Source organism: Cupressus sempervirens, chromosome 11 (genome assembly GCF_028749045.1).
Source record: "Cupressus sempervirens isolate cs-2001-9-10 chromosome 11, ASM2874904v1, whole genome shotgun sequence".
Classification (NCBI taxonomy): Eukaryota; Viridiplantae; Streptophyta; class Pinopsida; order Cupressales; family Cupressaceae; genus Cupressus; species Cupressus sempervirens.
Window position 1 is genome coordinate 839,850,663 of NC_143128.1, and position 20,845 is coordinate 839,871,507.

Sequence of the window (20,845 nt, forward strand, 5' to 3'; positions counted from 1 at the left end):
TGCTTAACCCCGATGTTGCTATCAAAATCTTCTGATAACCCTTCTGTCGTTCTGATTTTAGCTTTGACCTGCTCATATAATCTGTAAACCGCTGACGTAAGTTCTTTAGGGACATCCAGCTCTACCATTCTATCCCATAATTTATTACGTGGCACTGTGTCGAAAGCTTTTTTAAAGTCCACGAAACAACAAAAAGCCTCGTTCCCCGGAGTGTCCCAAACTTTCTCTATCAAATGCCTGAGAGTGATGCCGTGATCTATAGTAGAGTGTTTTGGTCTAAAGCCTGCTTGCCCTTTTGCACGTTTGCCTTCTGTTTCAGCCCAGTTGCTGATTTTTTGTTCTACCAAACTACCAAATAACTTGCCAAATAGTGGATTGATCATGATGGTTCAGTAATTAGAAGGATTGTTTATATCTCCACTTTTGTGGAGTGGGATCACCACACTTGTAGTCCATTTTACAGGGAAACCCTCTCTATTGACACTGTTGAAAATCTTAGTGATGTGTGGTGTGAGGATTTCAGCACCCCATTTTAAGTATTCCGCTTGTAGCCCATCTATATCTTGCGCTTTACCAACAGCTAACCTTTTGATGCCTTGAATAATATCATTTTCACTGAATAACTCCCCCGTAGTCTCTGTTTCCATGATACTGTGTTCTCTTAGATCACATTCGTAGAGAGTCTTGGCATATTCCAGCCATTTGGTTCCTGTTATGTTATTCACTATCTGAGTTTTTCTCTGCTGAAGCTCTTTCCAAAATTTTCTGGGGTTGTTTTTACCAAGATTAACCAACTCTATTCTTCTTTTGTTCACATACTCTTCTTTCTTCTTTTTAATCAGTTGATTATACTCTTTTCTACTTTCTTTGTTCATGTTCTTTTTCCAATTCCTTTTTGCCATTTTGCACTCCTCATCAAACCAAGGATTGGCCGGAAAAGTGTTCTTGGCTTCTTTTGTGGCCCTAGATCTTTTACACTCCTCCAATGCTTTAATGATAGTAAGAACAAGATTATCCTTGTCCATGAAATGTTGTTTTTCAGACTCTAGATGGTTTCCCGGAACCCTAGACAGCCGCAAAAGAGAGTCTTGAAAAGTATCATGGTTTTCTTGTGTCATTAAAACTTTGCCAGTCGGAATCATCTTCCTCTTCTGTAAAAGTTTTGGGACAATATGTTGATCTTTGAAGTGAGTAGTCACCCTTATCAAGATGGGGTTATGATCAGATTTTAACTCCATGGGGCAATCTTCTATGTCAAAGTTAATTATCTTTGTGACATAGTCTTGCGAGCATATAACATAATCAACAACACTTTGTCCATTGTGTCTTTTGCATGTGATGCCTCCTGATTTAGGCCACTTTTCCATACCATTGCATATAACCATGTTGTATAGGCAGCATAATCCTAGTAATTCAGCACCAAAATGATTAATCTTTTCCGTGTTATCCTGCGAAGATCTTTCCCATTTTTGTGTCCCTTCTTCTTCGAGCCAAACTGGATCTCTGTTTTCATTGTAACTCTCCTTAAGATTGAGAGTTTGGTTGTTTGCTGTTCTAGCATTGAAATCCCCTATTAACATTATTTCCCCTAAAGAGCTAAAGGCTGTTATGTCTTTTTTAAGCGCAACAAACGGATCTTCTCGATCCAACCTATGTTTTTTATATACTTTTGAGCCTTTTGGAGCGAAGTAACATATAGCCACCCTTGTAGAAATCTGATTCTCTGTTATTTTTATCCAAATATACTGCTTGTTTACATCTTCTTTCTCTAAGTTTACAAATCTGCTCCAAGTTTCTTTTATTAGAACGGTGATGCCTCCATGCCCCTTACCATTATCTATCTTTTCATTCCACAGTGATACCTTCTTATATCCTTCAAAATCTGGAACTCTACATCCATCATGCTCATGAGTCTCGGTAAGCATAATGATGTCATTATCTTTAGCTATCGGCCCTAACCCAGGTCCTCTTCTCCAAGGATAACCTCTACAGTTCCAGCTAACTATAGTTAAATGTTCCTGGGTGGGCCCGAGTTCCTATTTATTGCGTGTGATTTTGTCGCTGATTTGGGCTTTGCCATCTTGTAACCACGCCCACTTGCCTTTTCCTCTTGCTGTTTTCACTTTTTCCCATTCCTTCCTCCTTTCTTCTTGTTGAGTTACGGTGAGATCATCATCAAGATATATGCGTGTGCCTCTAAGAAACTTCCTCTTGCTGAAAATGTTATTTTTATCTCCTATATTCTTCATTGTCACTCTAACATGTCTATCTTTGCCTCCTCTAATCCATTTTCCGATTCTTTGAGCTTGTATGGTTGTTCCATGCCAATCTAATTGGTCTTTAAAGAAGTCTTTAACTAAATCCGTTGTTTTCTCCTGTTCTCCATAGTCTCGTAGCCCTTTGACAACGATATTTGTTGCTTTCTCATTTCTTTCTTTTTCCTCTCTAATCTGTCTTCGAACTTGTTTTTCTATGTTGTCAATAGGAGTGTTTTCATCGTACATCACAAATGTAAAGATTCCAAATTTCTGCCAACCACAAATTTGACCCGGTGAGGCGCTCGTGCGTTTGGACAACCACTTCCATCTCGTAAGAAACTAACCGGCGGAGGTCCCACCGCTGGGAAAGCCGGAAGTTGCTAAACGGCCCCGTGAACTGCCGTCACCTGCCGTGACGGTCCCACGGCTGCCGTCGACGGCTATCGTTAAACCTTAAAAGAGCTCTTCCCCTGCCTCTAACGTCGTCCACGGCTTCCGTCTTCTCCTACAAACCCTAGAGAACGAAACCCTAGAAACCCCCTGGTTATACGCAGGCACAGTTGTATGGCCTGCGAAGATGACTTTGTTATGCTGGATACAGAGCAAGGCGCAACGCACAGTCATGCACACCATCACCATCACCACCCTCATCCCCATCCGCAGCCCTTTCCCGCAGTAGCGCAGTTCCACAAATCTCAGAGTCACATTGATCCCCACGCGCTCAACAGCGGGGAGAGCCGCAAGAAGATCGCTGGCGAGGATGAAGACTACAGTGATGCTGCCTTCTGCTCGCATGGGGAGCCTAAATGCTCGCCTGATTTTACACCAGACATCGGGGATCCACATCACCACCATCATCACCATCACCATGACTGTTTTGCCGAGGACGGCTTTCGAACCTGCGATCACGAGCCCTCTAAAGGGCCAGTCAAGCGGGTATGAAAATCGGCTCCTTTTTGCATTTTGACAAAGTGTTTCCGTCCGTAGAATTCCAGTACTCTTTTTGAATGTCTTCTGCTGAATCGTTGCGATTTATTTCGAAATTGAATTTTTTATTAATTATCAAAACCATAGTTCTATAAAATTCTTTGCCTTTTCAGTGTTCAATTTGACAAATTTTTAAAAATTATTGAAAATTAGGCTCTTTGTTTGGGCTATTTGTAAATATTGGAGCCACGTTTTTATGTGCGAATACAATGCACCAAACTAGCAAATTTAGACTTTGGAACTTAGGTTTATGCCGGAGGATAATTTTAAAATAAATCATCAAATTCCGTCAGCTATAGACGTTTGTTAAAAAATATGATATTTTCAAAATTGGCGGACTTTCATATTTATTTCAACTCGAATCGGGGAGAGTTAAGAGGCCTCGCTTGCCCTTTTACTGAATATTTCCAAGTCATAACTCCTGAGTTTCTACAGAGGGAGTCCTACAGGCCTCGCTTTCCTGTTCTCTGAATATTTGTTGGGCGAAACTGAATTTCGACATACACCCATTCCCTCGCCCATATGGCTTAATGTTCCAGGATGTCTGAGACTGGCTTCTTCCACACAGGCAAGCCCAAGCTCAATAATTAAGCCACAATTGGCATATCACGCAATACTAATTTAAAGCAGACTAAGTTTTCATATTAACGGAACACGAAGTTACTGAATCTACAGAAAGAAGTATCATACTCGCCTGGTCCGTCCCATAACAAAACTACATATATGCAGAAATGTGACCACGATGAAGAGAAACATAGCATTTAGATTCACTAAACTTACTTAATTTGCTGGTCTTATTAGTAGGTGGCCATCTATTGCCAAAGTGCCATATTGCTCTTGTAAATTAGATATGTAACAAAGACATTATATAACCGTCTGACAGGAACAGGAACCCAATATATTCTAGTTTTCTGCGTACTAAAAAATAATGCTTAAATTGATAAGAAAAAAATCAACACATTTAGTGAAAAAGCCAATTTGAATTTAAAAAATTTCATAACGTGCGTACAAATGATAAGATTTGCCAAAAAGTTCAATAGAAGGTACGGAAGTTATTAGGCTAAATTTCAATATAACAATAAGTAGAATAATGGAATATTCCTTATTATATATTCATTTGCCAAAAATATTATATAAAATGTACACTATGTTATTAAATTTCCAAATATACTTTAATACAAAATGCACACATGTTTTCAAATTGCCAAAATATAGATATAGTTCATATGTAAATCCTACATTATCTCATCAATATCTTTAAAAAAAATAAAAATTTGCCAGCCACTCACTCTTGTAAATCTATTTCCATCCCTTAAAAGATTTTCCTTACATAATCTGAGTTGGGCTGTGCAGGGAAAGCGCAAGGACTCTTCCCGTGAGGAATTGAGTGATGGTGGAACTTATTATCACAGGAAAACAAAATCATCTGGAGGCGGGGATTATAAGAAGGATAGAGAAGAATGGAGTGACACAGCCATTGGATGCTTATTAGATGCATATACGGAGAAATATGTACAGCTCAACAGGGGAAATTTACGTGGCCGCGATTGGGAGGAGGTTGCACTTGTTGTCAGTGAGCGTTGTGAGAGGCAGAAATCAGCTAAGAGCATTGAGCAGTGTAAGAATAAGGTGGACAATTTGAAGAAGAGGTATAAGTCCGAGAGGCACAGGTTGAGCAGCGGGTCTTCTGCTATTAGCCATTGGCCTTGGTATAAAAAAATGGACCAGATTGTTGGGTCTTCAGCTACCAAAGCTGTTTCAGATGAAGATAAATCCATGAGTGGTGCTGGAACTGTAAATATGGCAAGGCCTATCAAGAGGTAATGATCCCCTGTTTACTTTGATGACTGTGAACAGGAGTCCGAGATTTTGAATATTATTTTACTGTTTAATTATTTCACCATGGTATTTTATCCATGTTATAGAATTCTCCTGCAAAATGCCTAGAAATGGGTATGGTAGTACTCTTCAAGTATTGATTTGAGATTGGGTTGATTTTCTTCCCAGATCACCTATGGGCACTGATTTTTGGTCCCATAATTGCCCATATGTATTGATTTTTGCTCCTGTAATTGCTTGGGGTTATTGACTTTTGGCCTTGGATTTGCCCAAGTGTGTTTGTGGAGGCACATAAATGATCTTGAGATTAAAAAAACGACACCTTGAGCATTTCTAGAGGGCACCTACTGTTTTTCTCTTTGACTTTTCAACCTAGAAGCTTAACCTTGAACCCCCAATTGAACCCCAAAGCAATTGAATGCACAAAAACAAACATATTTTCAGCATTTGAAACTGAAATATTCAGACCAAAAACACATTCCTTATTTCATTCTTACTTGTAATAGAACATGCAGAGCTAAAGAGTGATATTTTTTTGCTATTGTTTCTTATATTGAAAAAGTGTTGTTGGCATATATTTTGCTTTTGTTTCTATTCGACGAAAGTGTTGTTTTCTAGAATTGTTGCAATGATGCTTAGTTAGTTCTAGCTCAATGTGTAAAGTGGACTTCTAAACAAACCTGATACTCATGGAGGCATGCTGACATCATAGAGCAAATTTCAAGATTTAGGATGCATTTTTGATTTACAGTGGTACTGTGTGAGAAATGAGCAGTGTTATAATAAATTGGTAGATACAATAGAGATGAAAGACTATTTATAAGAGATTACAAGAGTATGTTATTAAATGAAACAATTGTGAAGTCGAGCTTAGAATTTGAGATTGACTAAGAAATCCATTAACGAAACATTGCAATATTTCAATACCTCATTCTAACTACCCTACAAAAGACATAATACGCTAGTCTTTTGATCATGAATGCATTAGATGGCCGCTTTCCTCTCTTTAGAATGCTGTACGACATGAGTCTTTTGTTGAGACCCATTGTGACTCTGCAATTTTTTTGGATATGGCCAAAATCCACAATCGATCGAATCTGATTTTGGGTAACCAAGCTTTCCCTCCTTGGAGCCAGAGGCATCAAGATTAGCTCATCTGAAATTGAAACCACAATTTTGAGGAAAAATTGGCAAACTCTCCATTGCTATCAGAAAACTGATAGATGTAAGGAAGCTCAAACTCTAGAGCTAGTCCTTTGATGATTTTTTGGGGAAAAAAAACTTTAGGACTAGCGACACGTGTCATGATTTTTGGGGAAAAGAGGAAAATTCCCTTTGATGATTTTTTGTGAAAAAAACTCCAGGACTAGCAGCATGTGTCATTATTTTTTGGGGACAAATCAGAAAACTTAAACATAAAGAACCCTTAACATGATTTTTTTGTGAGAAAACATTAGAAAACCCTTGCATAATTTTTTTGGAAAAAAACATAGAACCCAACTATAATTATTTAGAAAAAATTATAAAACTCAAACATAAATGTCTTGCCCCCTTCTTGAAATAGTAAAAGCAATAATAATTATATCTTAGTTTAGTTAAACAAAAAGTCAAAAAGGCATGAATAGAAAAGTTGTCTCCCTCAAATGAGAGGCTTAAAAAGGAGAGATGAGAACGTCATTTAAGGAAAAAGAGAAAGATGAAGATAGAGTAGAGCATAGGAATTAAGGGAGAGGAAAGGGGAGAAATTAAGGAAGTGACTATCAAAAGGTGAAGGGTTGTGACCCTTTGACAGGATTGTAATTATGTAGGTGACAGGATTGTAATTATGTAGGTTGCGACTCTTTGTAAGTGTTCTTATTCTAAAGGGTTGTGACTATTCAAAAGAGGGTCAATCATTAATGGTCATAACTCTTGCTGAAAGGCACACATGACGAAAAGGTGTGACCTCTCCCTCACATGGGAAGATATAAAGGAGGAGGAGGATCAAATGAAATGGGGGAAAAAGGAGTGGAGGAGATCTAGTGCAGATTTAAATCAGAAGTATAGGGAAGGATCTGAAATAAGATTTGAGAAGGAATAGAAATAAGAAGAGGATACACAGATCTTAGATGGGATATGTCGATGCAGTACAAGGCAGGCGTATCCCCAAAGGAGATGACCAAGCCCCCAACAAATAACAACACAACTGAAGTAAACAAGTTACGATTGAAAATAAACTCTTTTATTAACAATAGATCTTGAATTACATCAAATGAACCACATACATGCCTATATGTAAGGCCTTCTCGATTACGGCCATTACGTTCTAGATTACAGACCAAACTCGTATCCCTTGAGCTATTCTCTTGCTTCATTGATCATACTACCCTTGCAAGACTCAATTACATTACATACATAGCTATCAGGAAACACAAGTCAACTTTTAGTTCACAATCCCCAATAATAGAAAATGTGTTATACAATATAGGAATGACCCTCAATAAATTAATGACCAAATACATAATACACTATAATATCTTCGATGACCTTAGATATAGGTCCATACATTATCCAACCATCTAGATCCAAGAGTGCATAAGCTAATTCTTAAATACAGAACCTCGCCGAAACAAATACTACACATCGTATGAAGAACAACTTAAGAAATAAACACCTGAGAAGATGAAGTGTAACTCCAACCAACCAATTGTAACATTAAATTCTGCAAATGTAGGATAATGCTCCATGCTAGGTCCACAATAAGAAGCCAAGCCTGCGGAATTTGGAAAGGACAAACAAGTGTTTGTCAAATCAAACTTTCAGATGGGTAACTGAAAAATAAAAAATAAGCAAATATCTTTTTGGGGATGCAAGATTGCTAATAGCACAAGGATGCTCCTGCATCAAACACCCAAGGTGACAAAAGATGTTCTATAAGGACTTATGAACATCTGAAAGGACTCAAAGCATAAATCCCATGCTCATTCTGAACCCATAATTCCTCTTCATAACACAGAAGTTTGCATAAGCTTACTGCTGTAATCAACTGTTCCATCAGATATCTCATATCTACTGCTGCTGCTTCTTCCAGGATCAAATGAATCATACTAGTTGCATGCCTTCATTTGATTAGAAGTCTTCTTTCCTTTACCCCTTTTCTTAATCACAAAATCAGATCACTTCCTGAAGTCAGACTGTCCCTTATCAATAATAACCTTAACCACAGGTTCTGCTGTTCTCAAACAGAAAATCTTGAAAACACTCAGATTCTTTGCTTTTCCTCATTCCTTATCCTTCGAAGGAATCAAAATGAACTTTTTGCCACCCTTCTCAACTATAACAGTATTCTTTCTGCAATCATGTATAGCTCCTCTCTCAAACCGCCAAGGTCTTCCAAGTAAAACATTACAAGCACTCATATCAACCACATCAAATAAGACTTCATCCTTAAAAATTCAATACTAAAATTAACCAAGCTTTATTCTCTAACTTGCAGCCAATGATCATCTTGAAACCGATTGATACCATAAGGAGTAGGATGTTTCAATATTTGCAAACCAAGTTTCCTAGCCATTTCCTCAGAAACAAGATTATCAGTACTACCTCCATCCATATAACTTCGTAACATTTACCCCCAGACTTGCAAACAATTTTGAATAAGTTCCTTCTTTCCACTGATTCCACATCATGCTTAGCCAACATGATCCTTCTCATCAAAAGAGATTCTCCCACTTCAGGTGAAGCTAAACCAACATTTGAAGTTTCTATTTTCTGATCTTCCTGTACTACCAAGTATTGTTTGTCAATCTTAGTACTAGGACATTCAAAAGCCCAGTTTCCATCTTTACCAAATTTAAAACAAGTACCTTTGAACACATATTTCTTATAAGAGACTACTTGCTTACCCTTACACACTGTTATCAATTGTTTACCTTGCTTTCTTCCTAACTTATCTTTTGTCTGCAATGCATACTAATAAACATCTTCAATTGAACTAAGTTTCAACATACTGAATTCATTCTGAACATTAAATTTTAAACCATCAACATACCTTCGAACCTTTTCCTTAGAAGATTCATGATGTCCAAATTTGATTTGTATCTTGTAAAATTCTTTAGTGTAATCTTTCACAAACATATCCTTTTTTTTCAAATTTTGCAACTTAAAGAATTCAAGTTCATAATCTTTAGGAATGAACTTAGCCTTCAATCTAGATACCATGGGTTTCCATCTGCTAATCTTAGGTTCATCATTGCCTTCTCTATCTTTTTGCAATACTTTACACCACAAGGCAACATGACCTTTCAACTTAGTTTGTGCTAACCTAACCCTCTGTAGATCTACAATATTTTTAAGCTCAAAATAATCCTCATGCTCATTAATTCAATCTATCAATTCCTCATAGTCTAAAGAACCATATAAATTTGATACCTCCATTCTATGATTCTTAACAACTTGTGCCATTACCCTCAACAGTTGTTCTTCTTTTATAGGATCTCTACTTTAGGCACTTAAAGATCTTCAACAACTTCCACATATTCATCCTTTGTTTTAGGATTACTTTTCAAGCCATTCAAGACATTTCAGATCTCATTCCTCATTTTTGTCGTAAATTCTTCAAACATACTTTCCAACCTCCTAGATTCATCCTTCTAGATGACACACTGAATTAAACAAGGGGCAGCTGCCTCAATCTTGGGCGATATGTCCACCTACAAGAAGTCAACAGGTCTGTAACAGGTTATGAACACAACTTGAACAAGTCCTTTGCAATTGCGAGTCAAAACCACGATTTGACACCTCATAAGCAAGAATTCTAGGCCTTGACAACTCCACCAAACTTAACCATGATCAGATTAGTCACAATCAGGTCAAACTCGCTCTAATACCATTTGATGCAATACAAGGCAGGTGTATCCCCAAAGGAGATGACCAAGACCCCAACAAATAACAACACAACAAAAGTAAACAAGAAATAATTAAAAACAAACTCTTTTATTGATAGAAGGGCTTGAATTACATCAAATGAACCACTTACATGCCTAGCTATAAGGCCTTCCCGGTTATAGCCAATACATTCTAGATTTGAAACCAAACTTTTATCCCTCAAGCTATTCTCTTGCTCCATTGGAATTAGTACCTTGCAAGACTAAATTACATTACATATATAATTGTCAGGAGACACAGGTTGGCTTTGAGTTTACAATCCCTAATAATAGGAAACATGTTATACAATATAGGACTGACCCTCAATGAATTAATGAACAAATACATAAAACACTATAATATCTTTGGCGGTCTTAGATATAGGTTCACATGTTACCCAACCATCTAGATCCAAGAGCGCGTAAGCTAACTCTTAAATATAGAACCTCACTAAAACAAATGCTACGCATCATATGAAGAACAACATAGGATAATGTTCCATTATAGGTTGACAATAAGAGGCCAAGGCCGTAGAATTTGGAAAGGACAAACAAGTGTTCGCCAAATCAAACTGTCAGATAGGTAATTGGAAAACAAAAAATAAGCAAATATTTTTTTTGGGATGCAAGATTGCCAACAGCCAAAGGATGCTTCTGCATCATATGTGTAGATTTAAAAACTAGTAGACAAGAAAGGGACTAGAATAATAATAGCTTGAGATAGTCACCAGAGAGGAAATGGCCTCCAAAGATAATAAAAAATTAGACCCAGCAATATGTATTATCGTACCATGGGTTAATACGATAGTAATCAAAAATCTTTTTCGACTTGCTGACTGACATAGTTGTATAAAAATATATGGGGTGGTGTATTCGGAGAACTATATATATATAGTCATCAGACTCATGTATTTTTCATTTGTAAAATATACTTGTAGGATGAGGCATATTAATGTCTTCCATAATTATTGTGCAAGAATGAATGATATAAAATTTAAATAAGATCATCACCTCACAAGATAAGGTAAGCCTATGGTGGTATGGACTGTGCTACATCACACAAAGGTACTAGGTAAGGTCGATGATGGAATGAACATGGGCTACATCGTACGAAGGTCCTAGATCATGTCTGTGGTGGAATGGGTATGAGTGACATCATACTATGACACTATCTTGCAAGGGATTACCCACGTGGGTGAAGGAGGTTACAGTGAGGGAAAATGGTTAGGCCAAGGCCCAATTTGTATCTTGCAGGCACATCATCCTTGTTTGTATAGTCTCATATTGTAGATTTGAAGGATTATCTAAAGGATTTTCATATCCTCTTTATTGATACCCTTATTAGTGTTGTCAGTCCATCTTCATCGCCCATGGAGCTTGTTCTATATCCATTTTCACAAAGTTCTAGATTGTCACCGACATTGATTGGGCATGCCCCTAATTGATTTAGGAGTTCATCATCCTTAATAAACATAGCAACATTTCAGTAGTTTCTAGAGGCACATAGTTTGGATTCAAATTACTGCTTTTAATGTATGGAAGTGCCTCCTCATTTCTCTTGTGGATTTGTTTCTTCTTAAGGGCATAGATATTGTTTGCAAGAAGTGGATTGTGTTTTCTCTCCAGCCTTTCATCATTGGCACAAAAGCTACCCTCATTTTTACTCTCTTATATGGTAGACATTATTGTATATATGATGACAAAAGTAATCCTTGAGGGTCACATTGAGCCCTCTTCTCCTTCTTTCACTAGTGTAGTAATTTTAATTTCTCTTTTGTGGAGAGGATTTTTCCCCATGTTGTTTCCTCCTTGTGGCTTGTCGTGAGATATTGTATTGATTTGTACATGGGTACTTGTTGTTAGGCACACCATTGGCCCATTGCAAATGTGGACCCTCATCTTTTTGCTTCCTAGTGGTTGGTTTAGGTGGTAGAGTAAGTTGGCAACAATTTGGGAGCCTTTGAAAATTGGAGTGTTCAAGAAGATAAAAATGGGAAAATTGGCTAAGGATGAGATAGAGGTTAAGAGTCAAATGTTGAGTCAAGCTAGTTAGTGATGTTGAAAAGAGGAGCAAGGCTTTGTTTTAAATCGCTTGGTTAGATAGGAAGGCTGTTCCACCTTGCTAGATAAGGTGGAATCCACCACCTTAAGTAGTAACTTGATAGATAAAGAAGTGGAATCCACTTCCTTAAGTGGTGTTACCTTTAAATATCAAAATCAATGTATAATTTGGCATTGTGAAATTAACTCAATTATATCATCATAAGAAAAAACTAAAGTCAAAATATTACTTACTTTCTAAAGATTGCTAGATAAAATGTTGGAATCCACTTAAGTTGCAACTTGACAAAATAAAGTGGAATCCACTTCCTTAAGTGGCAACTTGACAAATAAAGAAGTGGAACCATTGTCTTAAGTAGCAATGGAGTGAACTATATTTATTAGAGAATGGGATCAAAAGAGATCGATTTGAGCATGGAGGTTGAATTCAAATTTGCCATTAGAAGGTAATCTTCTAATGCAATTGAACTTTGCATTTGTTACAAAAATGTATGTTCATAAAAGATTAATTACATTATCCTTTTATATGGAACAACTCAATCAAAATGGGAACTTTCTAAAAGGATGGCAAGAAGAAAGTTTCCATATTATTTAGAAACTAACTAAAACTAAAACTTGACTAAAAGACTAAATATTTAAATAACCATTACTATTAAATAATTTATTACCCTCCCTTAATTATCATTCAACTAACTACCCATAAACTTTCAAATCAAAATGCATAGAAGGTAGATTCCTTCTTAGATTGCTCTGCTACACGAGCCTATTTCTAAGATTCTCCTTCTGATGAATCAATTGCTTTCTGTGGAACATCTAGATGTGACCAAGCTTCACACAATAGTGGCAAATGATCTTCTTCTTGGAACCCTCCTCATATGTGTGTTGTCCTTTTTGTTGAGTGGACATGCCTTTTCCAATGGCAGAAAATGCATGTTACACATTGACCACGCCACTTGTACTACCAAATTGCTACCTCTAATTATCTTGTTGCAATCATAGGACAGTGAGAGACTCTTCAACATAATCATTACCATGTCCTCCTCTTCTATCTTGAGACCAATAATGTCCAACTGGTCGTGGATATCCTTAATCCTCATAGGATGCTCCTATTGAGACATCTTCTCATCCGTTACAAGAGAAATAGGGTATGGGGTACAACTAGGAGTCATAGGATGGCTAGAAGTCCCCTACTTGTCTCGGGGAGAGGTTAAGAGTCAAATGTTGAGTCAAGCTAGTTAGTGATGTTGAAAAGAGGAGCAAGGCGTTGTTTTAAATCACTTGGTTAGATAGGAAGGCTGTTCCACCTTGCTAGATAAGGTGGAATCCACCACCTTAAGTAGTAACTTGATAGATAAAGAAGTGGAATCCACTTCCTTAAGTGGCGTTACCTTTAAATATCAAAATCAATGTATAATTTGGCATTGTGAAATTAACTCAATTATATCATCATAAGAAAAAACTAAAGTCAAAATATTACTTACTTTCTAAAGATTGCTAGATAAAATGTTGGAATCCACTTAAGTTGCAACTTGACAAAATAAAGTGGAATCCACTTCCTTAAGTGGCAACTTGACAAATAAAGAAGTGGAACCATTGTCTTAAGTAGCAATGGAGTGAACTATATTTATTAGACAATGGGATCAAAAGAGATCGATTTGAGCATGGAGGTTGAATTCAAATTTGCCATTAGAAGGTAATCTTCTAATGCAATTAAACTTTGCATTTATTACAAAAATGTATGTTCATAAAAGATTAATTACATTAGCCTTTTATAGAGAACAACTCAATCGAAATGGGAACTTTCTAAAAGGATGGAAACAAGAAAGTTTCCATATTATTTAGAAACTAACTAAAACTAAAACTTGACTAAAAGACTAAATATTTAAATGACCATTACTATTAAATAATAATTTACCCTCCCTTAATGATCATTCAATTAACTACCCATAAACTTTCAAATCAAAATGCATAGAAGGTAGATTCCTTCTTAGATTGCTTTGCTACACGAACCTGTTTCTAAGATTATCCTTTTGATGAATCAATCGCTTTCTGCGGAACATCTGGATGTGACCAAGCTTCACACAATAGTGGCAAATGATCTTCTTCTTGGAACCCTCCTCATATGCGTGTTGTCCTTTGTGTCTAGTGGACATGCCTTTTCCATGGCAAAAAATGCATGTTACACATTGACCACGTCACTTGTACTACCAAATTGCTATCTCTAATTATCTTGTTGCACTCGTAGAACCGTGATAGACTCTTCAACATAATCATTACCATGTCCTCCTCTTCTATCTTGAGACCAATAATGTCCAATTGGTCATGGATATCCTTAATCCTCATAAGATGCTCCTATTGAGACATCTTCTCATCCATTACAAGAGAAATAGGGTATGGGGTACAACTAGGAGTCATAGGATGGCTAGAAGTCCCCTACTTGTCAATGGGACTTCTGACCACCTCCTTTGGCTCAAGCCATCTTTGGACTGATGATGATAAAAAATAAGGCATTTTAAAATTTGGTAAAAAGGTTGTTTGATGAGCAAGGACACTTGAACCGCATTTAACAATACCAAAACCTAATCTAAGCATAAAATAACTAAAAAGAAGAAAAAGAAATTCATTTTCATATTTGCAAAGGACAAGAGCGGTAAGAGGAGTAGCTGATCAAATAGTGAACAATAGTTGAAAGAGGAGGTTAGGGCATTAAATCTACTTGATTTAGACTCCTTAGACTTACTATCTACTAATTATGGACAATTATATATTATTGTTGTGGGCTTCTATGATTACTATTTGGTAGTTTAGTTATAGTTATTACATATTAAATAATTTATGTCATATCATGGTTGAAATTAGGAGCCTTTGGGCACTTTTTCTATATGTATGCCATATATTGACAATGAAAGCATTTGAATTTTGCTATTTTTGTTATTTTTCTTATCAATTCACATGTAAATTTTTTATTCAAATCTAATGCTATAAAACTGGCCCTAAACTATACCCATATTGGAAACATGTGCCTGCCCCCCAAACCATTTCCATCCACGAAACTCGGTGCAACGTAAAAGAAAGCATGCCCTTGAGGAACGACTCGAAACCCGCAAATCTTTAATAGAATTTTCTCAAATAAAGGGTCCTTGAAAATGCCCACGAAATAACTCAACCAAAAGCTTTGAATTGAGGTTGCATTTTTTTTAATCCACAATTTCTGCAAAAGCTACGCCCTCAGAAAATGATTAAACTTTGCCAAAAAAATCCAACAATTCTTTTCATACATTTTTTTGATTAGAAATTTATGAAACAGTTCCGGGTAGGAGGCTACAATTGTTTTAAGAGAACTTGCCAAACCTTAAAAAATAGCATAGTTTTGTTTTGATACCATGTTACAATAAATCAATATATACAATAGAGATGGAAAAAACTCTATTTATAAGGAGATTACAAGATGATGTTTCTAAATGAGACAGTTATGAAAAGAAGCCAAAATTAGAAACTAACTAAACAAACTAGAATGACAATTAGAGTGATAGTTTAATAAAATAAGAAAAACAAGCACTCTTAGTCATGCCGGGCTCCTTTTTTGTGTTATATTCTTGGCATGTGCATTAAGTCTAGCCTAAGCAAGAATGATGCACCTATTCCAACATTAAGGAGTGGGAGCAAGTAGAAACTATAGTTTCTCTTAGACTAGGGCATCTTTTGGTGAAGAGAGGATCTTAGTTAAGGCAACCCCTGCAATCCTTGGCTCCTTGTATTTTTGTGGTAGTGAGACATCAATTTTGGCCACACATGGAAAAAAGCCTTCTACACATAAGAGAACAAAGGGTTGATCGGAAAATTCAATTCATTTTGAATCTTAAGGGGTTGCTGATAAACACATGGCAAGATGCATTTTTGCAAATGTGCTGTCTTTTAATTTTGTTTAATTACCATATTAATAAGAAATAATAAAGAATTGTAGGCTTCAAAAGCATTCAAGGATTCTAGTTTTGAAAAGGCACACAACACATTATTGGTGAAATTGGTGTGATAAAGGTGTCAACTTTTGATGGATGGAAGGATGTTCGCTTGACCAATGCGATTGCAATGTGACAAGGCAACATGCTTTAGAAAGTTGTGGATTGTAAGGCACTTGTGAGTGATGGGCATTTTGTTGTTTACATACTTGTGTGTGCCAGTAAACCAAAAAGAGCCTAAAAATGTTGTTCAAGTTATTATTGGCAATGCAAAAAATGTTGAGTAGTTAACTAGCTTCTTGTTTGAGATGCACACATCTTTTGGGCATACATTGGTCATTTGTACAACCTACCACTATAGTGCCTAGGTTAGAAAATTGTTCAGATAGTATAAATGTATGTCAAAGTTGAAGAGATCTAAATGCTTATTACCAACTATCACATGTTGCATTCCATATTTAGTTTGTTTTGAACTTTTGTTGATGTAAAGTGAAAATTGTTTCTCTTTAGTAAATTTCCTTAAAAGGAATTGAAGGATGTTTTCTTTTATCTTTTTTTTTTGGTTTTGATTTTCAAAATATTGCTCATATCCAATTCACTTTGAACATGATTATCTTGAAATGAAATGATTTGTGAAGGTGTAGATCACTTCTACCATAGTCATCAACTGTGTTGGTCTATATGGAGGGATTTCAATATTAAGAGGGTAGTAAATGCTATCAAACTATCCTAGATGACACTTAGCAAGATGACATGGAATATTTTTTCGTAGTTCCATTGAGCTCATTCTAAGTACTAGTAGTGTTACTATAATGGATAAACCATGCTTGGGAGAGGTAAATGATGGCATCAACTCAATGCTTGGAAAGATAAAGATGATTATAATTGAATAAAAAAGATATCTAGAAAGAACTATTCCATGAGTTGGCAAAAATTCTTGTTGAGCAATGGAACAAAGTGATTCCAAAATATTACGCCTCTAAGTTCTTTTCTTTTTCAAGGAAGGTGACTCTATAAACAAAGAGTACAAGCTAGCATTTGCTAGGCCCTTCCTCATTGTTACTTGAAATGATCAAAGTTTTTTATGATGACTATAAGAAGGATGATCACTTTGAGTGACACCTCAGTGACTGATCATTCACATAGCTATTGCCTCTCTTGATCAACATCTTATTCTAATCTTTTCATTCAAACTCTCTTAAATCTCCATTTCTATTTTTGGAATGCTTTTTTTTTGCCGAACTCCATCTCTCAAGCTTTTCCTTTGTTTTTTTGTTCATCTTGTTGTTGTCATTCTAGGAAAGGGTGATAATGAGTCTTGGTGAAATGAACTCTTGGCACATCATAGGTGGCTAGATTTTTTGCCTTATTTTTATGGACTCATTCTTGAATCAACCACACCAAGGGGCAGATCAGCTTGGGGTAATTTCATAGACCATGTTGTAGGAGTTATTTTGTCTAGTGTTGATCATGACACTACTCGGGCCATATCAAACATTGATTGTCCTTGCACACTCCATACTAGAGTTTGGAAGATGCATGGAGGCCTTCATATCTCTTCATTTGCATAGGATCTTGTTGCAAATTGTCTTATTCCCTTTATCTTACAAAAAAACTGCAAACACCCAAACTCTCAAACCAATATTTCAATTATTCATAAAAAAATAAAAATAAAGCTTCTTGAAAAATTCCAGGTAGAAAGAGCTTAAAAAATTAGAAGAAAATATTATGATCTCTGATACCATGCTACAAAAATGTTTATTCATAAAAGATTAATTATAGTATGGAGACGAATTCTCCTTATATAGAGAATAACTCGGAAGATATGAAAACTTTTTTAATGATGACAACAAGAAAGTTTTCATATTATTTAGAAACTAACTAAAACTAAAACTTGACTAAAAAACTAAATATCTAAAATATCTAAATGTCTAAATATCTAAATGACCTTTAATATTAAATACTTTATTAGCATTAAGCTTTGGAGTTAATATTTAGCTAGGGGATATCAATTTTATTGGCATTAATTGGGATGAAAATTAATTTGAAAATGAGATAAGACTGAACTTGCATCGACTTTACAAGGATGAAAATAGATTTTAAATGGGAAGGCCCCAATTTTCCTTATTTGCAAAACAAAGATCATTTTTTTAATTGAGATTAAGACCATATATTTGCTTTGATTTTGCAAAATGAAAATGGATCCTAGATTGAGTTGAGATAAAATTACCTCGATATTGCAAAGTATCAATCAATCTTAAATGTGAATTAATTATTTTATCCATCGTGACATCAAATTTATATGCAAATGACATCAATTTTAATAAATGGGTGGTTGAAATTAATGGAAAATTAATTAGAAATAGCAATGGATTAAATATTTCGTAATCAACTTGAAGTTGTAAAGGGCAATGCATTGAATGAATTATTCGAAGGCCCTAGATTTTGCAAAAACATCAATCGATTTTAACCGGGGAGCTAATTTAAATTGATTTATTCAGAGAGTCATCAAATTTAAATAAGGGAAATAATCGTTTTTTAGATGATGTTGATTATTATTGAATATAACTGAGTTTGAAGATGAGAGGTGAGATTTCAATTTGCATTACCCAATCAAAATTTGTTATTAGAAATTCAAATGGGAAGCTGGGATTTAAACAAAATCGATTGAAATGGTTTCAAGGGAAAATTGAAATACAGTTTTGGTTTCATATCCATTAGTTTCCTCTCATTTGAAGAGATGAATTTAAAAATAGCAAATTTGTGATGGTTTTCTAAGTCTTACTAACTTGATATGTTGAAATTATCATTTAAAATTCTACAATTATATACAAATGGTGGTTTACCTTCTAGGATAAGGAACGATGAGAGCTAATGAAGGTGATGGTACAATGTTCAAGTACAAACAAGACATTTGCAAACCCAAGATTGAGGTCAATACTTAAAAAGAGGTAAAGAATGCAGAAAGAAGCCAAGGCAATGGGAAGATTTCCAATAGCAAAAGTTAATGAAGAGGACTAAGAGTATTTATCAAGGCTATGAAATGAACATGCTAAGGTGGCACTCATTGACCTTTTACCGATTAGAATGCGCCAAATGTCCCAATGGAGGGGCTTCATCATATTATGTCTAGATTCATTGAAGTTGTCAAAAGAGGAAATATCAAAAAAAATTATCTTTTAAAATTATCCATGTGACATTTTACATCTGCCCATTGATGGGCGTCTTTAATTCAAGCTCCCACCTAATCTATTGTCTTATTGGCCCGTGGAAGCAATGTAATTTTATAATTGACCCAAAAGGTTGTAGTTGCTTGTAATTGGCTGGTATTTAGTGCTTTTAATAACTAGTTAGATTATGGTTTTGGTGGATAAATCTTGGCCCTTCATTGTAATTGAACAACTAAAATGGCAAATCCTTCTCATTTGTAGCTTATTAGAGATAAGATTAGAATTAGATAAGATTAGCTAAGGGTGAGGCTTGGAGAAATCGTTGTCAAAATGCTATCAAAGTAATTGTTAATTCATTGTTGGTATTTATGGTGATTACTTGTTTTGTTTTGGAGTACTGCATGGTTTCATGTTTGTTATAAATAATGTTTAGTTGAATGTAAGATATTCTGGATGCATCTTTGATGTACTTGCTTGGACCAAATGACTAGCTGCCTGTTGATTGTAAGTTTGCAAGGTCTAATGGCATAAAATCATAAGCTTAACTAAAGATATTTTGGATGCATCTTTGATGTACTTGCTTAGACCAAATCACTAGCTGCTTGTTGATTGTAAGTTCGCAGGGTCTAATGGCATAAAATCATAAGCTTAACTTTGATTATTGCTTGCACATTGATATGTATCGCTTGATGGTATTAATAGAATGGTTATAGTTTGAACATCTTACATCAGCTTAGGCGATCACATTAGCTTGGTCGATGTCGATGGCTAAACTACATACAATAGTCATAAAGACATTCACAGTCTCTTGCATTCTAGGATTAGAATAGCTTCCTAAACCCTTTGCCTTTTGTAGTTTTTTGTTGGAAATAGTTGGACTAGTTGATTTCCATTGATTGAATAATGTAAGTCCCTTTGTGATACCCATTATATGAAATCATTATAAATAAGTGAAAGTTGACAATAGGAAGGAACCTTGAGGTTGTCTCATTTGATCACACAATACATGTACGCTATTTAGTATACGAGTATCCTTATTCAAGAGAGATTTGGAGATTTGGTCTTTCATCATGGAATTCTAAGTATTCGACTCTACATATTTTAGTGGAACAACACTGAAATAAAAAGTACCTAATCGGGCCTTGCTGGCCTTGCTGCCATTCCTGCATTACTTATTAGCGCATTAGGGAGGATGTTGGAGTAATTAGGACATTATCTATTTCATCATATAATTAGGTCCTTTATTACTTTATCTACTTAAGCTTAACTTTATCAATCTTTTATTAGAGCTTTATTTGGCACATATCGCATTCATTATGATGTGAACACTTGTCAAGATCTCCTTTCATCGTACTCCAAGGTTTAGTCTAGGGTTGTATTCATCTTTTCTATTAGGATTCATTGTATTCATTTGTTTTATTGAATCTTTTGTACATCAATATGTTTTTTAGGTTGTTGAGAAAATCTATTTTGCTTGACCTCCATTTGTAACGAGATTGTTGTTTGTAGGTGATTTGCAAGCTTGTGGGTTGAACAAATAGTGCGTTTGAACAAACAATCGTAGTGTTGCCAATGGAGTTTGAAACGAACAACCCTTTCTTTCTATCAGTGTTATCCCCATTTCCATAGCTACTTCAAGAGGGCCAAAATAAGTAGGCAGAGAAACA

At 35.6% G+C, this 20,845-nt stretch overlaps 1 protein-coding gene across 1 annotated transcript in view; it reads left to right on the top strand.

The window, feature by feature from the left end:
• The first annotated feature begins 2,742 nt into the window (after positions 1–2,742).
• The window catches only part of LOC149532164 (aspartate/glutamate/uridylate kinase family protein), a 44,657-nt gene continuing 26,554 nt past the window's right edge, over positions 2,743–20,845 (top strand). Inside the window, exons 1-2 of the mRNA XM_089811462.1 lie at positions 2,743–3,194; positions 4,599–5,065. Of these exons, the coding sequence (XP_089667588.1) occupies positions 2,823–3,194; positions 4,599–5,065 (839 nt within the window). The 5' untranslated portion in view covers positions 2,743–2,822. The remainder of the gene's footprint in view (positions 3,195–4,598; positions 5,066–20,845) is intronic.